General features: G+C 40.5%; 1 protein-coding gene across 3 annotated transcripts in view; it reads right to left on the bottom strand.

Annotated features, from left to right (window-relative positions):
• kmt2ba (lysine (K)-specific methyltransferase 2Ba) overlaps positions 1-19,796 on the bottom strand; it is a 35,555-nt gene that overhangs the window by 12,290 nt on the left and 3,469 nt on the right. For 2 of the 3 annotated variants that reach the window (XM_042505979.1, XM_042505980.1), the window contains exons 2-21: positions 17,236-18,667; positions 16,611-16,777; positions 15,261-15,350; positions 14,683-14,839; positions 12,052-12,334; positions 11,145-11,206; positions 10,819-11,061; positions 10,412-10,521; positions 6,415-6,519; positions 6,043-6,156; positions 5,740-5,886; positions 4,880-4,972; positions 4,526-4,643; positions 3,415-3,528; positions 2,993-3,183; positions 2,689-2,790; positions 2,122-2,232; positions 1,811-1,887; positions 1,232-1,413; positions 69-148 (exon numbers count right to left, since the gene is read on the bottom strand). In XM_042505979.1, coding sequence (XP_042361913.1) covers positions 69-148; positions 1,232-1,413; positions 1,811-1,887; positions 2,122-2,232; positions 2,689-2,790; positions 2,993-3,183; positions 3,415-3,528; positions 4,526-4,643; positions 4,880-4,972; positions 5,740-5,886; positions 6,043-6,156; positions 6,415-6,519; positions 10,412-10,521; positions 10,819-11,061; positions 11,145-11,206; positions 12,052-12,334; positions 14,683-14,839; positions 15,261-15,350; positions 16,611-16,777; positions 17,236-18,667 — 3,978 coding nt within the window. The remainder of the gene's footprint in view (positions 1-68; positions 149-1,231; positions 1,414-1,810; positions 1,888-2,121; positions 2,233-2,688; positions 2,791-2,992; positions 3,184-3,414; positions 3,529-4,525; positions 4,644-4,879; positions 4,973-5,739; positions 5,887-6,042; positions 6,157-6,414; positions 6,520-10,411; positions 10,522-10,818; positions 11,062-11,144; positions 11,207-12,051; positions 12,335-14,682; positions 14,840-15,260; positions 15,351-16,610; positions 16,778-17,235; positions 18,668-19,796) is intronic. The other variant, XM_042505981.1, reaches the window with a different exon arrangement.

Genomic DNA, 19,796 nt, shown 5'->3' with positions numbered 1-19,796 from the left:
TCAATGAGGGAAGCATTAAATTAGTTGCAGGCCTTGCAGTAGAAACACAGCAGGACAGCCTAACTCACCCTGGGAGCGCAGTCTCCATAATGCTGGCACAGGGCACACTGCCTCATATCTTCAGTCTTGGTTGTTTCATTCTTTACGCCTGTGAGGAAGAACAGGACTAAATGAACACATACTATAACAATGGAAGCACTCAGAAGCACTTTTTTTGTCCTTGGGGGGGAAATTGTTGTTTGCTCTATATGATAACAGATAATACTACTGCAATAAATGCAAAAATTCCCCAGATTTCATTGCTAAAGGTTGACAGATGTCACTATGCGTCCTAAATGTAACCCTTAAAGACTCCAACCACCTGCTACACCAGCTTCCATTCTCAAATGTATCATGTTAAAGTTTCTTTAAAGTTTGCTTAAATACCTATTAGTTACTTCTCTTAATATTTATGAGCTCACAATTTACATGAACCACTCTTCAATTCAGCAATAATGAGGTGCGACGCATAGAAATGATTTAATAATGACTTTTTTAAAGAAAATGAATCACTTTTAAAGCTGGTTGGCCTATTACTACATTATTCCCTTTAAAAATTAGGACAAAATAGCACCAGAGATCTGTTTTAACCAATTTTTTTCTGGTCTAGCTCTGCTGAAAATACAAAAACACCAAAATCCTTCACTGCCAGGCCTGTTTGTCACAGGTAGTCTACAGACGTGATCTTGTTCATCTTTTTTTATCAATTTTTAACTGACTTCAACTGCAGTCTGCATAACAGACAAACTAATCATACACACTTGCCTCATTCATAGACTCACAGAGATGCACTGAAGTTCATGAATGTAGAAACTCTAGTATTGATATCGTATCATTATTGCTCTTATAACAAAGGGAAAGTTACTGTTATTTTGCCTGCCAGGGGCTCCAAAAAGCCTCGCAACCTCTCAGGCTTGTTGAGTTAAAGAAACCCTGAACACCAGTATTTAGAGAACCTTAACCCTCCCTGGAATAAATAACACATTTATTTTTATTAAACTTGTTATCACCTTAATTTATTTTCTCAATATGTAGACCAGAGTACTACGAAACACCACGTTCTTCACAAATGTGAAATCTGTAAAGATTCGATTCCTCCTCTACAAACTGACAGCAGTCAGATGTCAGAAGGTTCGGACAAAAATCACATTCCTCAGCAATCAACAGTTACGGGCTACAGCAGTTTCCATACCACGTGAAGACAGAGGGAGGCCGTGCGTTACACCAGACTGCTGTGTGGAGACTGAGTTCAGCACAAAGTCAGTTTTCCCCGCCTGTGGGCCCCTGGACTCTCTTGGCTGGTATGTCCTCTCCAGCCACTGTGCATAACTGTGCTCCTTAGATGGTGGGAGGACCGCCTCAGGGAGCATACCACTACAGAGACAAGGAGGACAGAAGGGAGGGTCGGACTTTTACTCTCAGTAACACTCACCTGAAGCTTTAACTGAACCATAAAGCTTAAACATGCACACAGTGACATAAGAATGAACAGAATAGACACCTTTCAATACATTTCTTTAAAAAAAAGAAAAAACGGAGTGCATATATTAAGTCCAAAATCCCATTTTTTCTGTTTTTATTTTAAAGATAATTTTTTGCCTTTTCCATTTATAAATTAAATTATATTGCTGCTGTTTACACATTTTTTCATTCCAATATATCTTTACTCACTGCACTTGCTTTTTCTCAAAGCTCCTTTGAATTCAAATAATGAATAATGAAAGTGTAGATATTGAGGGAATAACTACATTGACTATACTTTATTAATTACCTTGGTAATTCCTCAGAGAGAGAGTTCCACTTCTTCAGATGGCTTGCTGGAAACCAGCTAAAAACCTGCTCAATCACCTGCAAAAAACAAGTAAGGTCAAAGGTTAGAATATGGTGAAGGACAGTGTCTATTTTTGGATATTCGTATATATATATCGTATTTTAATAGTCTATAAGTTTAATGACTCAGCTCCACATTCCAGAAGAAATCACCATGAAAACAGAAACTGAGCAAAAAGTAGATTTTCACTAGAAATCAGTGAGTGTCTAAAAATAATTTAAAACCGTGGGAGAGTTGAGAGGGAGGCTTACTTTGACATAGCGTGCCCTGGCCTGACTGGTTGGTCTCTGATCCTCAGGGAGAAGCTCCTCTTCCTTCAACCACTTCCTCATCACAGAGACGACACCCACATGAAACGCTTTCTGAGGGAGCGAGAAGGAAAAGAAAAACGTTAGGGCTTCAATCATGAGCATCGCACAACAGAGGGTGTCAGAAAAAGAAACGCAACTGATTTTTGTGCCATTATTATTCATTTTTTCGAAGCTGAATTTGAAAATATACGGCACCTGTCTTGTGCAGCTGAGAGGGCACCATCCTGGACGCACCAATTTTCCTTCTCATTTGCATTTTTGTTTGATTTGTTTTGTCTTTCTCTATTTAATTTCAATCACTTTTATCTATTCTTAGCGATTCAGTTTTACATTGTTTTTTTGTGTGTGTTGAATGTTCACTGTGGTTGGAATCATTCTCATAAAGTATAAGTCATTAAAAAAGACATGGCACTTGTTTTATTCTATTTATCACTGACTTACAAACATCTAAAGCACAAAGAGCTGTGCTGATTTCTATAGTCAGATTATCAGGAAGAATATACTCACTATTGAGGTGTAACCCCCCTCTTTAAACTTCTTCTCCACGGCTTGTAGATCACACACCGGTTGCTGTTCCCTGACAAGCTGTGTGTTGTTTGTTTCCCGACACTGAAACACAAAAACAACAGTTAAAATAAGAGGACTAATTCTGCAACCTGTTACAGACGATCATAAACAATAGTACACTTACAATTTAAGATAAAACATGAGGGAGATTTTAAGCAAAAGCTTAAAAACATGCATTTTTTTTAATTATTATTGCCGTAAGTCAAATGTGCTGCTTTAGGGACATCTGTGCAAGTCCTCTTACCATTTTACAGACAAGGAGGTGCTGTGTGGCGTCGCTGGAGAGCAGGTCAACGAGCACCTCCTCCAGCCCGGCCATCAGCCTGCTCTGCAGAGCCGCCTTTAAACTGCGGACCTCAGTTTGCTGCTGGCTGCAGGATGAGCAGGTGAAACACACTTCCTCTGTTTGACTTGACAGCAACCCAAACAGCTCATCTGTAAAGACAGACAGAGATTTAGAGGATATAATGTTGATTAAGATAAGATGATGAACGATATTATGCGCAGCATAATATTATATGTTCATGTTCTATAAATCATGCACTGACACTGTAATCTAATTTTTTCACTCATCTTACTAAAAACTAAGCCCGGTTTTCCTCAGTGTTTTGTTGTCTGGATGAGTTTGACATTTCATTAATGAATAAACAGAGTGTTATTCCTCACCCGAAAGTCCTTCACATGTGTAGTGAATCCAGTGGCTGCACTTTAAACACTGAATCATCTGTGTGTGTTGGTTGCTGTCGTCGTAGCACTTGTGGCAGATCGTGCAGAAATTACCTGATGAAGATACAGATTACATATCAGTTGCATTATCCATCTCTAGAGCCAAACAATTTAACTCCAAACACACACACAATACATACAAGTCCAGGTCATCCTGAATAACATTAAGGCCTTTATACACTGGGGGCGTGACGAATAAATGTCACTAAAATCACAACTACTCATACTGATAACAATACAAAATTGCAATAGCTGCAATACTTTTCTGATTAAAGACACACTCTTACGAGAGTCTCACTTTCTTTAACCTGCGCAGCCACACTACATCAAGTAACTTGTCTTAAAGGGGCAGACTTGACTGGTATTAGCCCTGTAAAATGAGAACTCGGTGAAACGTCCTTTAGTATCAAGCAGCAAATAAGCTGTTTGAGTTCATTTGCCTTATTTGCAGGTCCTTCAATGTGACTTTTGCACACCGCAATGCTGAAATGATATTATATATTATTATATTGTGCAGCCCTTATCGACATATATTAGAGCTACATTACATCAGCAGCTAACTTATAGAAAGTAAATTTGTGTTTGTGTTACATTACCCGGAAGGTTATCGCCATAAGATTACTGTAACAATTAATTTAATTACACAGAACAAAAAGTTCTCCAAAAGTTTTAATGATTTTTTTTAATCACATGATTTCCAAGGCCTGGAAAATGAGATGACTGTGGGAACCCTGAATAAAGATTGCACTCTTGGTTCAGACTCCGGAGCGATTGTGTTGTTGTTTTGCACAACGTGATTGATTAATGCCTTCAGTAAAGATGCTGACGCTCAGAAAAATATGGGTCTTTTTTCATGCATAATATTATTTGTGTTTTGTGTGGCAGAACCTACAACAAAAACAAAAACAAGAATTCCCACTAGAAATGTGCGCCCAGTGTGTAAAGAACCATCTATTTACTGAGCATTTACAAATATGGCTGCAAGGATATAGATGCAAGTAACTGACTGACTGAGCCATTAGAAAAAGCTGTTGAGTTGACTGATCGTTACCTTTTTTGTGGAGAGAAGTGCAGTCGGGACAGAGATCCTGCTCGTGGTTCCAGGCTAAATCCCAGGTCTTTCCAGGAGTCACACCGCAGCTTTTACACCGAATGCACGTCATGCACACCTACAAAAACACATCAGTGTCACAAAATAGAAAGTATGAGGCCCTTGGTGAGTTTACAATGCAAACAAAACTCATTAATTGTCAATGACGTACAGTGTGAGGGCAATCTTGACACTTCTGAGGATTATATTCAATTTTAGGCAGATTCTTTAAAGCCCCTCTGAAAAAATATTTTCCATTTTATGATGATCTAGGATTTCTTTTCTGATATCAACTAAGACAGGGCAAGCAGTTACCCAGGGCATGGAGCAGTTCAGAGGCTTAGGGTACGTTGGTCCCAAGCAGGAAGGGTGGTACGAGGTTTGGCATCTTCTGCACTGCAAAACAGGCTGAGGGGAAAAAAACAGAAGGATACATTTATTATGAGTTAATTACTGGTCATGGTCATCACTTTCTCAAATTCACAAGTATGGAAATAAAACAAAACCTTAATAAAGAAATATGATCCTTATTATTATCATGTTCATATTCCACAATGAGTCTGAAAAATGTAGTATTCAGGATTTTAAATCCTGATTTTAAATTAAATTCAGGATTTTATAAATTAATAAAAAGAATTCAAATTAGGTATGAAGGTGAAAACTGAAAATGAAAAACAATTGAAACATGTCTCAGTGTCCAAAAAATAAATAAATAAAAATCATGTACCACAAAGACACTTTCCATCTATCTATTCCTCAAAAAAAATGGTGTATGTATCATTTGCAACTAAATGAAGTGTTTTGTATTCATATTTGTGGTGTGGTCGTGAATATAACAGCAGGCAAACATCTTTTGAATGTGTTCATTATCTGCAATAATTGTCACAATCAATCAATGATTTGCCTTTGAAACTTTTCCTTGAATTGGAGTAGAAAATAACTGCTTCTCTGTTACTTGAAGTTATATTTTATTTCACACACAACAAGGACTGTGGATTTGGTCTCCAATCAGCCACATTGGGGATGGAAGAACAATCACAGCAAGTAAATGTTTCAATGTTTCAACTCTCATATCAGTGAACAACCATTGTTTGAGGACACATAGTAAACCTAACCTTTAACCCATTAAGGAGACTTTTTTCACTTTACATAAAAAGCGATTCTGGATTTCATACCTTGGTGCTCTTGCTTCGACGGCCACACACGTGACAGAATTTGCAGCGCCTGCAGCACCAATTCTCCTTGTTCTCCTTCTGGGGGCGCTCCTCTGATGAGAGGCAGAAACTGTGGAAAGGCTCACAGCAGATCTGGCAGAATATCATCTGAAGTGGGAAACAAAAGGTATTACTGACGGCACTACAGAGCACCAAAACACAAAATCTTGCAACATAAGCTTGGAGATATGACGTGCACAATGTTAACTTAAGAAACTGCAGTGCTTCTCAGAATCACACAATTTAGGTTAGAGTAAAAATTACCTCATGTCGTCCTTTACTTGCACAGAGGAGGCAGACAGGTTGTGGTGTGGTGGGGACAGACGTGAGGACGCTGAGGCCACCCATGAGCCACACATTCTGGACAGCACAGTCCTCCTGGTGGACACAAGAAAAAGACAGCAAAAGCAAAATAACCAGTTTTTTCTTGGTTTTCTGAGGATGCATCAGGTCATTAACATTAATCAAACCTATTAAAATAAAAAAAAAAAACAGCTACATGATTCTATAACATGGCTGGTTCTCAGAAAGTCATAAAAATAAAAATGCAATTTGCTCAAGTCTTGTGTATTTCTAAGAACCGAGATGAATTCATATGATTCATACAAATTACACCCAACACGAGCAAAAACTCACCTTGAAGTCCACACGAATCTTGTACTTGTCCTGCAATACGCCCTTTTGGGGAAATCCATTAGATAACCCAGTCAGGGTGTTCACTGACGCACACTCTGCAGGATTCTGGGAACGAAGGACATAGTGTTTGTCAGTTGCTGGACAGTTTTGCGGCACCGTCTCTTTTACAGAAGCGGCCTCCTCCTCTTCGGGGCGATCCTCTTGTCTGTCCTCCCGCTCCTCCTCTTGCGTGCGCTCCTGTAAGTCTGTGTGTGGATCGACAGTCTGAGGCAGCACTTGCTCAGTTTTATCTTTGTTAGCTGTGTGTGTCTCAGCCAAAACGTCTGGGTGCTGCACCTCAGACTCTGGACGTCCCTGTGAACACAACTTTGATGAGACGTTTGTCAGAGCTGAGTCCTGTATGGACCGGGACTGCTGCTGAGATGATGATGATGTACATTTGTGTGAATACAAGGCCGACGGCACCACAGTCTGGGGCAAACGGTGCAAACATACCAGCATCATTTTCTGTTTGCAGTCTTTTATGGGACTCGGTGAAGGTGGAGAAGCGGGATGCGTTACAGGCTGGGACAGCTCCAGAGGAGACTGTGTTGTGGGATGTGATGAATGTGAACTAGCAGGCTGTGTTACAAGCTGGGACAACAATGGAGGCGACTGTGCAACAGACTGATCCAGACACAGCTTTGGCAAAGACAGAGCAGACTGCAGGACAGAATCAGGTAGACGGTGTAAGTGTATTTGTAGCTGCCGCTTCAGCACTGGGCTTCTGGGTGGGCTGGTGTCTGGTAAACTTTCTCGGGGCTCCGTCTCCGCGGTGTTCTCCTGTTCCTGTGGAGGAGGGGACTGCCTAAGCCAACCAGCACGACAGGTTCCAAAGTGACACGAATACTAGTGACATGCAGAGGCGGCGACCGGCAGCAGCCAAAGTGACGGAGAAGGAGAGGAGTGCTATGACTTTGAGAATATGTGTCAGGAATAAGTAGTAAGAAAAGGTACAGAAGAGTTAGCAAATGCATTCAGCAGCAGTGCAGATACACACAGGTGCAGCTTAGAGTAGATTTGCACATCACTAAAGTGAGCATGAATCCAATTCAAAAACAGCTACATAACCACAAAAACAAGCAATTGTTAAAAGGGTTCAACTGCCACTACACTAAAACACTAATACATGCTAATCGCATATTTAGTAGGGCTGTAATGGTTTGTGCATTGGTGCTAAGCCATCATAGTACGGGGTTCGCAGTTTGGTGCACGCAAAATACATGATATCTAGGTTTATGCATGTAATGTAGAACCAAAGTTCATAAGCACAAGTACCACCTAGAAACTTTAAGCCATACCGTGTTAGCAACATAGGTTAAGGTTACAAGCGGACTGCAGTGCACGCCAGTCACACTATGGTGAGCGTGAATGAAACTGCAGAGCTGGAGGACCTGCTTGTGACTTCTCTATCAGCTACAACAGCCCTGTGTTTTAAAGTCTTAAACACTCTGAAACATGTTTAAGTGTTTAGAAATGTTCCTTATTTTTATTATGAAAATAGCTGCTGCCAATATGCAAACTGTTACATCTGCCCCCCGCAGGAGGATTGCATCACTTGCGCAACTCCTTGCACGTGCTCAGTCTTGCCTTTCCCCAGAGCTAATGGTGCATGTCAGTAACAATGCACAGCAGCCAGTCTCCTCCTCATTTTGTTATTCTCATTCAGACAGGAGACAGTACGAGGCGTTCATTACTGATTATTCAATGAATGCATTCACTCAAAAAAGGTCTGCAGACCATTTATCTTAATTGCCAGTTATTTATTTATATTGTGATTCAGTGAAATAAGGACACCAGTGAATGATCTGCCACAGTTATTATACTGGAGCAAGGGACCTGTAATTGTGCCCCCTTTTCTGTTCACTGAATCAAGATTTGATTTTGAATTGAACACTAAAAAAAACCTTCAATCAAATTGAATTATGATGTTCCCAAAGTCTCCCGCCCCCTAAAATCCACAAATCCATGACAAAACCAGGAAAAGCTGCTTATTAATAAGTCACATGTACAGATCACATCGCTTGTTTCCTCTTTATTCTCATATTCAAAATATGACAGCTGTCTTTGGTGCTGCTGTGTTTTGAAAGGGGGAGAAAGATGGAGCACACTCCCACTGTAAACTCTGCAATTTACATTTTTTTTTGGGTGTATGCAAGTGTATGTGACAATTTTACAAAACCTGCAGTATCAATATGCAGCCAACAAACACAGATGGAGATACATTCAGCACTTGGAGGCAGCAGTGCAGATTAAATAAAGCAGAAATATGAGCGTTGGCACTAACAAACAATTCTTTCATGGCAGAGCTATGAGATTCCACAGATGACGAGCAAATCATTCCTACTTCACGAGTTTGCTTCATTAAATCGGTGGCGTGCAATTTTAAGTCTAATGTACATGCCAGTCAGAACAAGCAGAAGCAAACACTCAGGCAGCACAGCCAAAATTTATGCTTAATTTTAGCTCAAGCTGTGACGCAGTGCGACAGCCCTTTTAACATTAAAATTAGGGGTGTTAAAAAAGCGATGTTGGATTTTACAGTTATACTGATCATCAGGGTTGAAAATTAGCACCAGTCAAATGATGGTAAAATATGAAAGTGGTTATTAGATTTGCTTCACACACTAGCGAAAAAACGTATTTTATTGAGCGTGCTTGCAGATTTTGAAATGCACCTGCCACGGTGGCATTTGGACAGAAAGTTAATTTCCAGTCCTGCTGATGATCAATGTTTTCACAAAATACGTGTGTTACAAGCTTAAACTATTATCATTAGTTAGGATTTTAAATTACTGTAATGCATGATTGGACCTCACTTGAAATAAAACTTAACACATGATCACCAAATTTTTTTGTGTGTTTATTGTCACCAATTTTAATTTCATTTTTTAAGTGTCTAGTTATTGTGGTTGTTATTGTGCTTATTAAATGCTCACACATGGGCTGGGAGGTCATTTTTTTTAACACGCTGAACCCTGAATGTAAACCATGTGTGCATGATGCTGTACTGTAAATGTATTATCACAGAGGAAAATAAAAACTAGTGTGGGCAAGATGTGCGGCGCATAAATATCTGTTTTAAATGACGCAAGGTTTTCATTCTAGTTAAAGGGCCTGGGCTCTAATTTTTTTTTTTTTTTAATTTAAGTTTTTATTAGAGTCAAATTAATACACATCATATAGCACAGCATACTGACATTTTATGTATTTTTTTTGGTTTTGTTTTGGACAACAAAATTCATTTTAAGGTCTTTAAGGGCTTAGAAAAAAAACAATACCAAGTCTATGTTGCAAAATCATTTGGACCCTATTTTCAGCAATGCAAACTTGCCCTGAATGGTTAAATTACAGCTTGTTTTGTGGCTGCCAGCTGCAGCACTCTCGCTCAATACTGCACCAACAAAAAAATGTTGTCCCAGTTAGTCACTAAAGCACTAAAACATGGGATAATAGGGTCCAGGTTGGAAAACACCAAACTAAAACCTTGAGTCTTGGTTAAATATTAGGCTGCATTTTATTATGAGCACAGCTTAACTCATCTAGAATTTATAAAATAGGAGGTTAAGCACATGCAAGGTGTTTAATATGAAGGGGAAATTTAAAGTCAGAAACAAGAAGATTAGCAGGGCTGCATTAGAAAGATTCCTCATTCATCCCAAAACAGATTATTAAATTCAAAATAGAAAAAAAAACTGAAAATGAGATGCAGACCTGGGCAAAGCGTAACGTGGAAATATTTCTTTGTTGTCTAAATCTGGAGTATTCAGACTTTCAGTTAATCACTTGATTAAAATGCCTAATTTGTCTAAGAAATGCTTGATTTTACCAGTGATTTGGTATAATTCATTTAAAGCAGACTAACAGAATCAAAAAATATTTTCCAAAAATACAGTTTGCCAGGTTTGATCAGGTGGAACACTGCAGGTGAGGAAAGAAATCTGCTGGATGTTTTTACCTTGTAAGCTCTGGGTCTGTTCCCAGCTCCTCTGGAGAACGGCCGGCGAGACCTCACCGCTTCAGTTGGAGGGTCATCCGGCAGCGATCCGCCTTCTTGAGAAGCTAAATCTCCAAAGGAAGATAAACAGATCTAAGATTCAATTCTGACTCTCCTGGAGGGTTTCAGAAAGAAGAACTACTTTGATGGGAACAATGGTGAACTAACTGGACACTAACGAGACTAACTGAGACGGTTTGGGTGAGGTTTTTTTGTTTCTGTGAAGTTTAAGTGCGTTGTGTTTTCGGATGAGTTAACAAGGCAAAAAACAGATACCGCCAAAGTCAACTTCAAACCACTATCTGCAAAAGCAATACGGTGATAAGTGAAGACAACCTGAGATTTGAGTCAAACAAAGCCTTAGTTACCTTGATTACTGGCAGCAGGAACTGTCGCCTTCACTTGCGATTTGTCTGTTTTTTTCTCTTCTTCCTCCTCTTCATCCTCAGATTCAGACTTCAGCAGGCTGCTGTAGGAGCGCGGCGTGATGTTACGCAGGGACTGTTTCCTGACTCCAGGCACCATCGAGGACGATCCCTCGTCTGCATTTTCAAACCCCCAGTTTGCATCGTCACTGCTTGACACGGAGCCCGCCGGCCTCCTCGCCTGGACTGAGAGAAAAGAGCCCAGTGATTCATTTTGTAGATATACTTAATATTTGCGTATGTTGCTCATCATCTGATTAGAGACATACGTTTCAATGGTCTGACGAAGCGTTCGCTCCTCGCTCTCTCAATCCGCTCGCACTTCTTATATCTGCAGGCAAAAGAAACAGTCAAATGACATTACATATCCAATGTTAAGCGTGTTAAGCATCTATGAATGAGATTAACAATTAAAGCCGACTTGCCCTTTTTCAACTAAAATTATCGGGATAGAAAGTGAAAGACTCGTTTCCCATTGCCAGTACACTAATCTGCAACGGATGAGTATGCTTTCTTGCGTCCGTGTGCGTGTGTGTGTGTGTGTGTATTTTTATTGGTATGTCACATTTGATGTCACTGACGGGCTGGAAAAGTGAAGTGAAGTGAAAATTTCATGGTGGTTACTTCTTTTTTTTTTTAATCTCGTACTTATTGTATACTTAAACTCTGTGATAACTAATTTGGAAAAACATTCGAGTACCGCTTATTTTCTGGCTGCATTGCGCCAGTGTTGTATTAAAATGTGTTCACCCATCAAATGGTGTTTCTTCCCTGTTTATGTGTAGCGCCCTCCTCGATGGTTAGAGTTTGGGAAACACGTCAACCAAAAAAAAAAAACAGTCTTCAACACCCTCTTCACAAACCTCCTGGTGCTGGGTTGCTCACATGGCACATCATCAAAACAACACACCTGTCCCGCCTTGCTGGCTCACACTTTTTACAGACATCGATTTGACGCCGTTACTACCTTACTGCCGGCTTAAAGGAGGGACAACTCTGCCCCCCATTCTGTGTCTGTACCTTTTAGAAAAAATCTTGGAAGACACCGACACAGAGACGAAATAACAGCGCAACATTCCTGCGTTGAACAGGCTTTACAAAAAACGACTGCAGAAATCCTGCACTGTAAAATTAGCCTTGATCCACAAACGCAATCATTTAGTTAGTTTAACTTACATGCAACACTGCCGCTTTGTGTTGGGCCCCCCGAACTTGGGCTTATCGAGGCAGTTGCCGCACTTCGCGCAGTCCTCCTCTACCAAACAGCCTGGGCAGCGTCCACAACGCCGAGATCGGACTCCCCCGGGTATATACTGACTCAGGGGCTTCCTTTTCCTGAACTTGATGCCCTTCTCCCTCCCCCTCCTCCTCCGACGGATTTGCTCCTGAGAGACAACCCACTGAGTCCTTCCCTGATCAGAAACGTCATCGTCGTCATCATCATCATCATCTGCCACATCTGCAAGCGGGAGACAGACAGGATGAGTTAAAGAGCCACAATATGCACTTTAAATATTATTAGGTACATGTGATGGATGTGGGGGGCGACATCTTTGGATGCCAAAAACTTATAATCCAGTCTGCAGGAGACGTTACAGGTCTGACTGCTGTGCCTGGAGGTGCTTATATGATCATTTACTCGTATTTTGTTCTGTTTCTAAAGCTACATGTCACTGCTGGCTGCCTCAAGTGTTGGAAATCTGAAAGTCACTCCAGAATAAAGGTGACTGAACGAACACATCAAGAGTCTCTCCTCCTACCTGTGCTTTTTAGATTTGATCAATATTAGAAATATATTAGAGACTAACTCCTTTGGAAGCTCTGGCATCCCCCAGTGGTCGTATTTTAATAGCAACTTCAGACAGAAAGAAATTACTGTCAGAATTTTAAATGAATAAATGTAGCTGGAGTAACATTGTGTAAGGATCATGTTTCCCAATAAAACTAAATGTGTTCATTAGGAGACAAAATTCAGAGCTACTTGTCAAACGGCACTTCCTCACCTCATACTGAGTGATGCTCACTTGACCAGTGTTGGGTAAAGCTTTCCAACAGCGGTGGCTAATCTGTGTGTGACAAAAGATATTTTTGCTGGAAAATATCTTAGTTACAACTACATTGAGCTAACAAAGCATTTTTTTTTTAAATTTTGCGCTCAGCAGGTTTGCCAAAAACTATCAAAATTGTGCTCTTTTACATTTTATTTAGGTTGTGTGTTAATAAGTGCAGAAGCTTGAAAGAATATTTTAGCTGGTGAATATTTTCATTATAATACAATATTAGCAGAGCAGCTTTGCCAAACAGAAACTGGAAGAAATGCATTTAAGTTTGGACAATTTTGGAGAAACTGGATTGAAAAGTAGTTAACCTACCTGAGAGAATGGCTATAAACAAGTCGATCTACATTTTACAAACAGTCTGTGAACGATGCCTGTAATCCTGACTATTCCGAGGCTGTAGTAACTCCAACTACGCTGTTGCAACAACTGATGCTTCACACCGTGAAATATGCAGCGGGGACGTTAAGCTCCTGAACTTGTCTGTGAGGAGTTCAGCAACTCTGACGAGCAACATCAGCCTCAGGCCTGAACGTTACTCCACCCACTGTATAATTTTGACAAAATGCTGAAAAGTGGACAAGAGGCTGCAAAGTGAGGCGGGGCGGGTGGACGTGTGAGGCGGGAGCTGATTAGAGGGTGGAACAGTCTTAAATTTCAGGACATAGATAAGTCCCAACTGGTGGACTCTGTCAGCTTTGGCCACTCTACCCATGACATGCAGATTTTATCAATAAATTTTCAATTAGAAATGTAAATATAAACACCTGCTAAGACTCCTCTGCTCTGACATTCATTTGCAGTAAAGCCATTAGAAGCGCTACGAGGCAATACAGTAGAGATTTTTTTTTAAAACAGATAAACACAGTCAGTGCTGTGTGAATATAGTGACAGTTTCAGCAAATATGACACAGTTTTTGGGTTTTTTTTAAAAAATAAAAGTTACCAACTATACAGCTTTGATAAGAAGTATGTTACAAAAACAATGCGGGACAATATGGCCTTGAAAGCTTTGTTTTTAATTATCTTAAAGCATTATATAAAAATATTTTCTACTTATATAATGAATGAAATTAATGTGACCTGTATTTAGGCGGGCTACATAAAATGGATGGATGGATTAAACACTGAAAAACAAAAAAATTTCATTACGTTTTTGCTAACATCAGAAAATGCTCATTATGAGTTGATGAGCTGCTGTAGCTTCGGTCTGATGGTGCTGACTGAAACCAAAAAGGACTCCTGCGTGCAACGTCTACTATTGCAAAAATCTTACACAGTTTGCAATCTGATACAAAACCATCGTATAACTAACATTACTGTCTACAGCAGGCAACAAGTATTTAAGACTTTTTTATACTTTCTACAGCTGCTGTTTTGTGAGGAAACTGAATTAATTGCTTTTGAAGGTTTTTTTGAGTACCAAAGTACCTGAACTAAACTGAGTAATTAAGTCTTCCTACTTCAGTCTTCCTACTACTTCCTACTTCAGAGTGTCAGTTCTTGACTTTTCAACCAGATCTTCTTAATCAGGAAGAATGACTTTAACCCTGTTGAGCCTCCCATCATTATAAACCACGACAGCAGCGATGTAAAACGTCAGCTCATTGTTGATGAACCTCAGTTCAAATCACTGCACACAGACAGTGCAATGCAAAATGCACTGATATGTTCACTTTTTTCTGGTAAAGCCAAATTGAAGTTAATAACTGCATTTTGCCTAAAAACAACACATGTCGATGGACTGTACCTTCTGCTGCAGGAGAGAAGGTGATGCCCTCTCTCTCATGAAGTGGCAGGGCGCTGAGTCTGGGGATATCATCTGGCACCATGGCACGGGGCTGCCCTAAAGCCACTGCTGCTGCCCGACACACATGTTTGATCCTCGGACCACCCAGCGGCTGCTCCTGCACACACACAAAAAAACAAAGTAAACTGTGAAATGTAGAAAAATTTGGTTCCAAATGAATTATGGTAACATCAGCTGTGACGTAATTAAACCTCACAATGAAATGTATCCTCACATCACACCAACAGTGCCAGACATTGCCCGTTTTTAATTGCAAAGGACAAAAACAGATTTTTAAATAATGAGAAAACAAACAGACAATTTAAATATTTCATGCATAATTTGCCTCCACCACTGAGGTGCTGTTACTGTCTTGTATCTTTCTTTAATGACTATTGTGGGGATCATCTCCAGCACGTGATCAAGATGAGAACCAAATCACAGGTGATTGCAAAACAAAACAAATGCAGTTGACTGATGTTGCTTAATTCAAATCCAAACAACATAAAAATGCACATTTTTAAGTTTTAAAGTATTACCTGAGGACCAATATCTTTGGGAGATACGCCAGCTCTCCTCCTCCTCCGCCTCCTTCCACTCACTGGCACTCGAGATTCTCTGGAGCCGAGCTGTCGGACCAGACAACGAAGGAAACAAGGTTTTATGTAATAGATGCTATAACATCATTATGCTACCATACCTTCCTAAACAGATAGCAAAGTTACCTGCAATATGACTCGTATGGTTCAGACTTAAATAAGATTACACATCAAATGTTTCATGTACAATTCTCATTTGTTTTCTGGATGCCATTATTGAAGGTGGTCCCCTGGCCCGATTATATTTTTCACAATTCCCAAGAGCCTGGTTGACGATATTTAATGACTTGTTTAGTCTGATTAACAGTTTAAGACAAAACATTTTTAACTCAAAGATATATTAAACACACGCGAGCAGTAAATTCTCATTTTAAGAGACTGAAAATAGCAAATCTCAAAAGTTGGGTTTCCATCCAAATGAAACACAATTTGAAGGGATTTTCCAGAAAATCGGCACAAAGGATGCAAATTTATGCTCTCCTCTGTCCGCTACTGTTGTGTGAATATTGGGAGTTGATTAATAAGCAGCAGGTGGTACTAATTTTCCAGTCAGGTGACCTCACACCACTGCAGAATGAAGAGCCATTTAAAACATCAATCGCATTAAAACAATGAGTGTATAATAACAGAGAGCACACTGCACAATTGAAATAAATGATTTTGAATGACTAACATCACGGCTCTGTGCTCTTGGAAGAGTTCTGGTAACAGCGCTGAGTGCATCAGCGTGTTAAAAACATCTAAACATGATGTTAAGAGCTTTCAGTGGCCTTTACAATAATGGTACGTTTTTTTTTTAAAGGTATGTTTTTTGGCTTTTGCCTTTATTAGAGATAGGACAGCTGTGGTACAGGCCGTGGCCGGAATCGAACCCACGGCCGCTGCAGTGAGGACACAGCCTCTGTACATGGGGTGCCAGCTCTACCAACTGAACCACTGGGCGACCCACGTCAACATTAATTTGCTGAATTTGTTTGCATTGTGCTTAGTTTCATTGACTTTTTATCTGTACTCCAATTTTTCCACCTCCCTAAAGCATAAACACTTTTTTGAATATTTTCTGATTTTTTTCAAATCTTGGGCAATGCCATTTATTTATGTGCAAATTCAAAATTGACAAAAAAAGAAGTAGATGGAAACGCAAATATTGAGTGGAACCATCTACACTCGTATACCCGGCTGAAGAACACTGATTTAATTGCCCTTTATTTCTTTTCAATATTTTTTTCTATTTTTAAGATCAAAAAGCTTCTTTTCTACGTCTGCACAGATTTGATCTTCGACTCTCACCTGTGACAACTTAAGCTGCTTCTGCTGATCAATCTTGATGAGCTGAACTTTGGCTTTCTTCAGCAGGTGAAGCATCGTCTTATTAGCTCCACTGAGACCGATTCGATGGCTGGGCCCGCTGACCTCCAACGCCTCATGACTGTCCCCGGCCACGCCTCCTGCTTCATCTGTACCAAAGAGCGTGAATAAAGCAACTCTGGTTAGAAGATGTACAACCAGACACCTCGTAAGTATTCAGAAAACACCTCTGAAGTGAGCAGCGCAGCAATAACTCTAACTTGTTTAATTATCTCTTTGCAAATCCTAAAATAATAAAAAGTTGTTTGATTGATGCTTTAAGGCCAAAAGGTTTGTTGCATTCTCCTGAAAATCTTACTTATCTTTTTCTAATTGGCACTAAAACAACAAATGACACTAAAACATCTTTATAATTGCATTTTTCTGTTCAACTATGAAGTCATATCAAGATTACAAACATATCACAATTCCAGTAGAAATTTGGTACAGGAAGCCACACAACAACAGAGATTTGTAAAAAAAAATAAATAAATAAAAATAAATACAGCTACAATTAGATATCAAGACCTTCATAAACAATAACATAAAAAGAAGAAAGGATTCTTACTATTGTTGTCTTTATCTCCTGAAGCCAAATGTGAGGGCGCTTCAGCGTTCACCACCACGGCTAGTTTCCTCACAACACCCGGAGAGTCCATCTCCTCCATCGTGAGCTGTGACCGCCGCCTCTTCTTCAAACCGTCGCCATGTTGCGTATAATCCCCCTCAGTGTTGGAGTGGCTTTTCTTTTTCTCTGCCAGCTTCAAGGTCAGTTTTTTGAGGTTCTTGTAGATCTCCAGGTGGCTCGTGCCCGGACTGGGTTTTGATGAGAACTTTGTCACCGCAGACGGACTCTCGGCCACAGATACACAGTCCGTGTCTGACTGCAGCGAGTTGCCGTCATAGCTTGACTTGTGACTTGATGAACTTGGTTTTCCCTCCTCTCTCTGTTGACTTTTCCGCCGAGAACCCGTTGGAAAAGGAATCATTTCCTCATCCAAGAACCTCTTTGGAGTTTTAATGACTCGGGAGGACCGTGCGCTCATCACGGGAGCGGAGGAGTTGTTTGAGGTCTGCTGGCCGTGTTCGGGAAGCGAGCTCGGCGCTCCCTCAGGTGGATTCTGACTTGGCAGCTGCTGTTTGTTCCCGCCTGGCGTCTGTGTGGCCGGAAGGGGCTCTGGTACATAGGTGTAAAAAACATGCCTAATGCGATTATGACTTATTTTTGGACTACTGATGGCTGGAGTGGTGTTTGGTCGCTTTCGCCTGCACCCAAACACAGACTTTCTCCTGTGTGGTTTTTTTTCAGGGGTATCTGTGGCTTTACACTCCAGGGGCATCGCTGCCTCCTCTCCACTCTGGGCGCCGGCCTCGGCTCCGGCCTCCGGAGACGCACCCATACTCTTAGCCATTCTCTTCTTCCGCCGTTTGTGAAATGATGTGAACGATGGAGAGATTGCTGTAGATGTGCGTCCGGTGTGCCCAATTCGAAACCCCCTCATGCGCTTCATAGGTCTCTGCGGCTGGGATTGGTCCGTGTCTGAGTCCTCCGACACCTCGCCTCGTTCTTTGACCTTGTCAGCTTTCTTGGCGCCACCAGCTGAGGTATCGGCTGTTTGGTTTTGCGTCCTGCCTGAAACTGCTGATTGTCCTGCTTTCCTGATAAAGACAGCTGATCTTGTACTGCTCTGTGGACCAGAGGCCTCCTCGTCTGCATGTTTGGCTTTTGCAGTGAGAGCTACCTGTTTGCTGTGCAGTTTAATTACCACCTTGGGAATTTCTTTGTCTTTTTCTGGGCTGTCTTCGACGTCCTGGTCTTCTTTAGGGAACCTCGGTACAATTTTCCCAATTAGAGAGTGTTTTGGGGTCTTGGGTATAATCTTTCCAATGATAGGCTTTGTTCCCAGGTCTGAAGCTTGGGGAGGTTTTTCTTGGCTTCGTAATGACGACTGAGGGGCTTTCTGAACTGTTGTGGTCCCAAATCCAGTGAAAATTTCCTCCTGAGGAAAAACATAGAAAGAAAACAAGCTTTAAGTGGCTATAATATCTTTGAACATGTTCAAATTAAAACAGGTTTGCTGTTCACCACTCTGCTGCAGGCAAAAAACAGAAATCATCATCATAATATAGCTTAAAGCTGACAATTATCAAGGTGCTCCTACTAGAGTAGGTTTGAATATGAGCGCAAAATAATAACAAACATAAGAATATCTCCAGCATCTAGAATTCCTGTAACATAGAGAGCTGATGTGAAAGTGGTAGTGAAGATGGCGAAACAATTACTTCTTTGTTGGTACAGTATTGTGATAAAAAAAGATGACGATGACTGGGTTCAACAGGTGCTCAGTTTTCTGTGTCTGTGTGTGTGTGACAGAGTTTCTCGCACATTCATTTATTTACATCGGCCCAGCGTGATCAAAACATCTGCAGTCACCGTTCATTGGATGCACGGCTGAAATACATATATCAGTTCGGTTGTTCTTTGCACCAGTTTCGGAGCACAGGCGCACACACGCACACACAGACACTAAAAAAAGGAACGTTTGTGGAAGATTAAAAATCTGTGTTAATGCCTTTTTCTTTTTTGACATTTTAAAGTTTAAGGGCAAAAAAAACCCCAAAATTTGCATTAAACAGGAGGGAAACACAGTCACTCCAAAAGTGTGTAACAAATGTGAAAAATGAATTGGAATTGCATTAAAAAACCCTTATTGTAGTGGCTAAATCATAAAAAAGCTGACCTGTTTCGACGACTACCGGTCTTTGTCGGGGCTTCAAATACATTTTTTTCACATTTGTCACACTTTTGGTGTGCTTGGATTTCCCTCCTGTTAATTCCTGTTGGTTCCAATTTTCCATGAGCACCTGATACAAGTTTGTGACCTAAATTTGACTGCTACAGAGCAACCAGTCACCGCTCTCTTTTTCCCCAAAATTTTTCACATTTATTTATTTTGTACCAAAAGTACTGAATCTGTGGATAACTTCATTTGTCAGCTTTCCAATAATCAATGAATGTAATATTATTTTTGAAGAATATATCTGAGTCTGTAGGAGTGGTGGTGGTTGATGTCTCCTGAATGGCCCGTCATTCTGGTTAATCAAAGCTCGTGCTGACACTCATATAGG

Source organism: Plectropomus leopardus, chromosome 18 (assembly GCF_008729295.1).
Source record: "Plectropomus leopardus isolate mb chromosome 18, YSFRI_Pleo_2.0, whole genome shotgun sequence".
Taxonomy (NCBI): Eukaryota; Metazoa; Chordata; class Actinopteri; order Perciformes; family Serranidae; genus Plectropomus; species Plectropomus leopardus.
The sequence above is the reverse complement of the archived record's forward strand: the minus strand, read 5'-3'. Positions and strand labels throughout refer to the sequence as shown.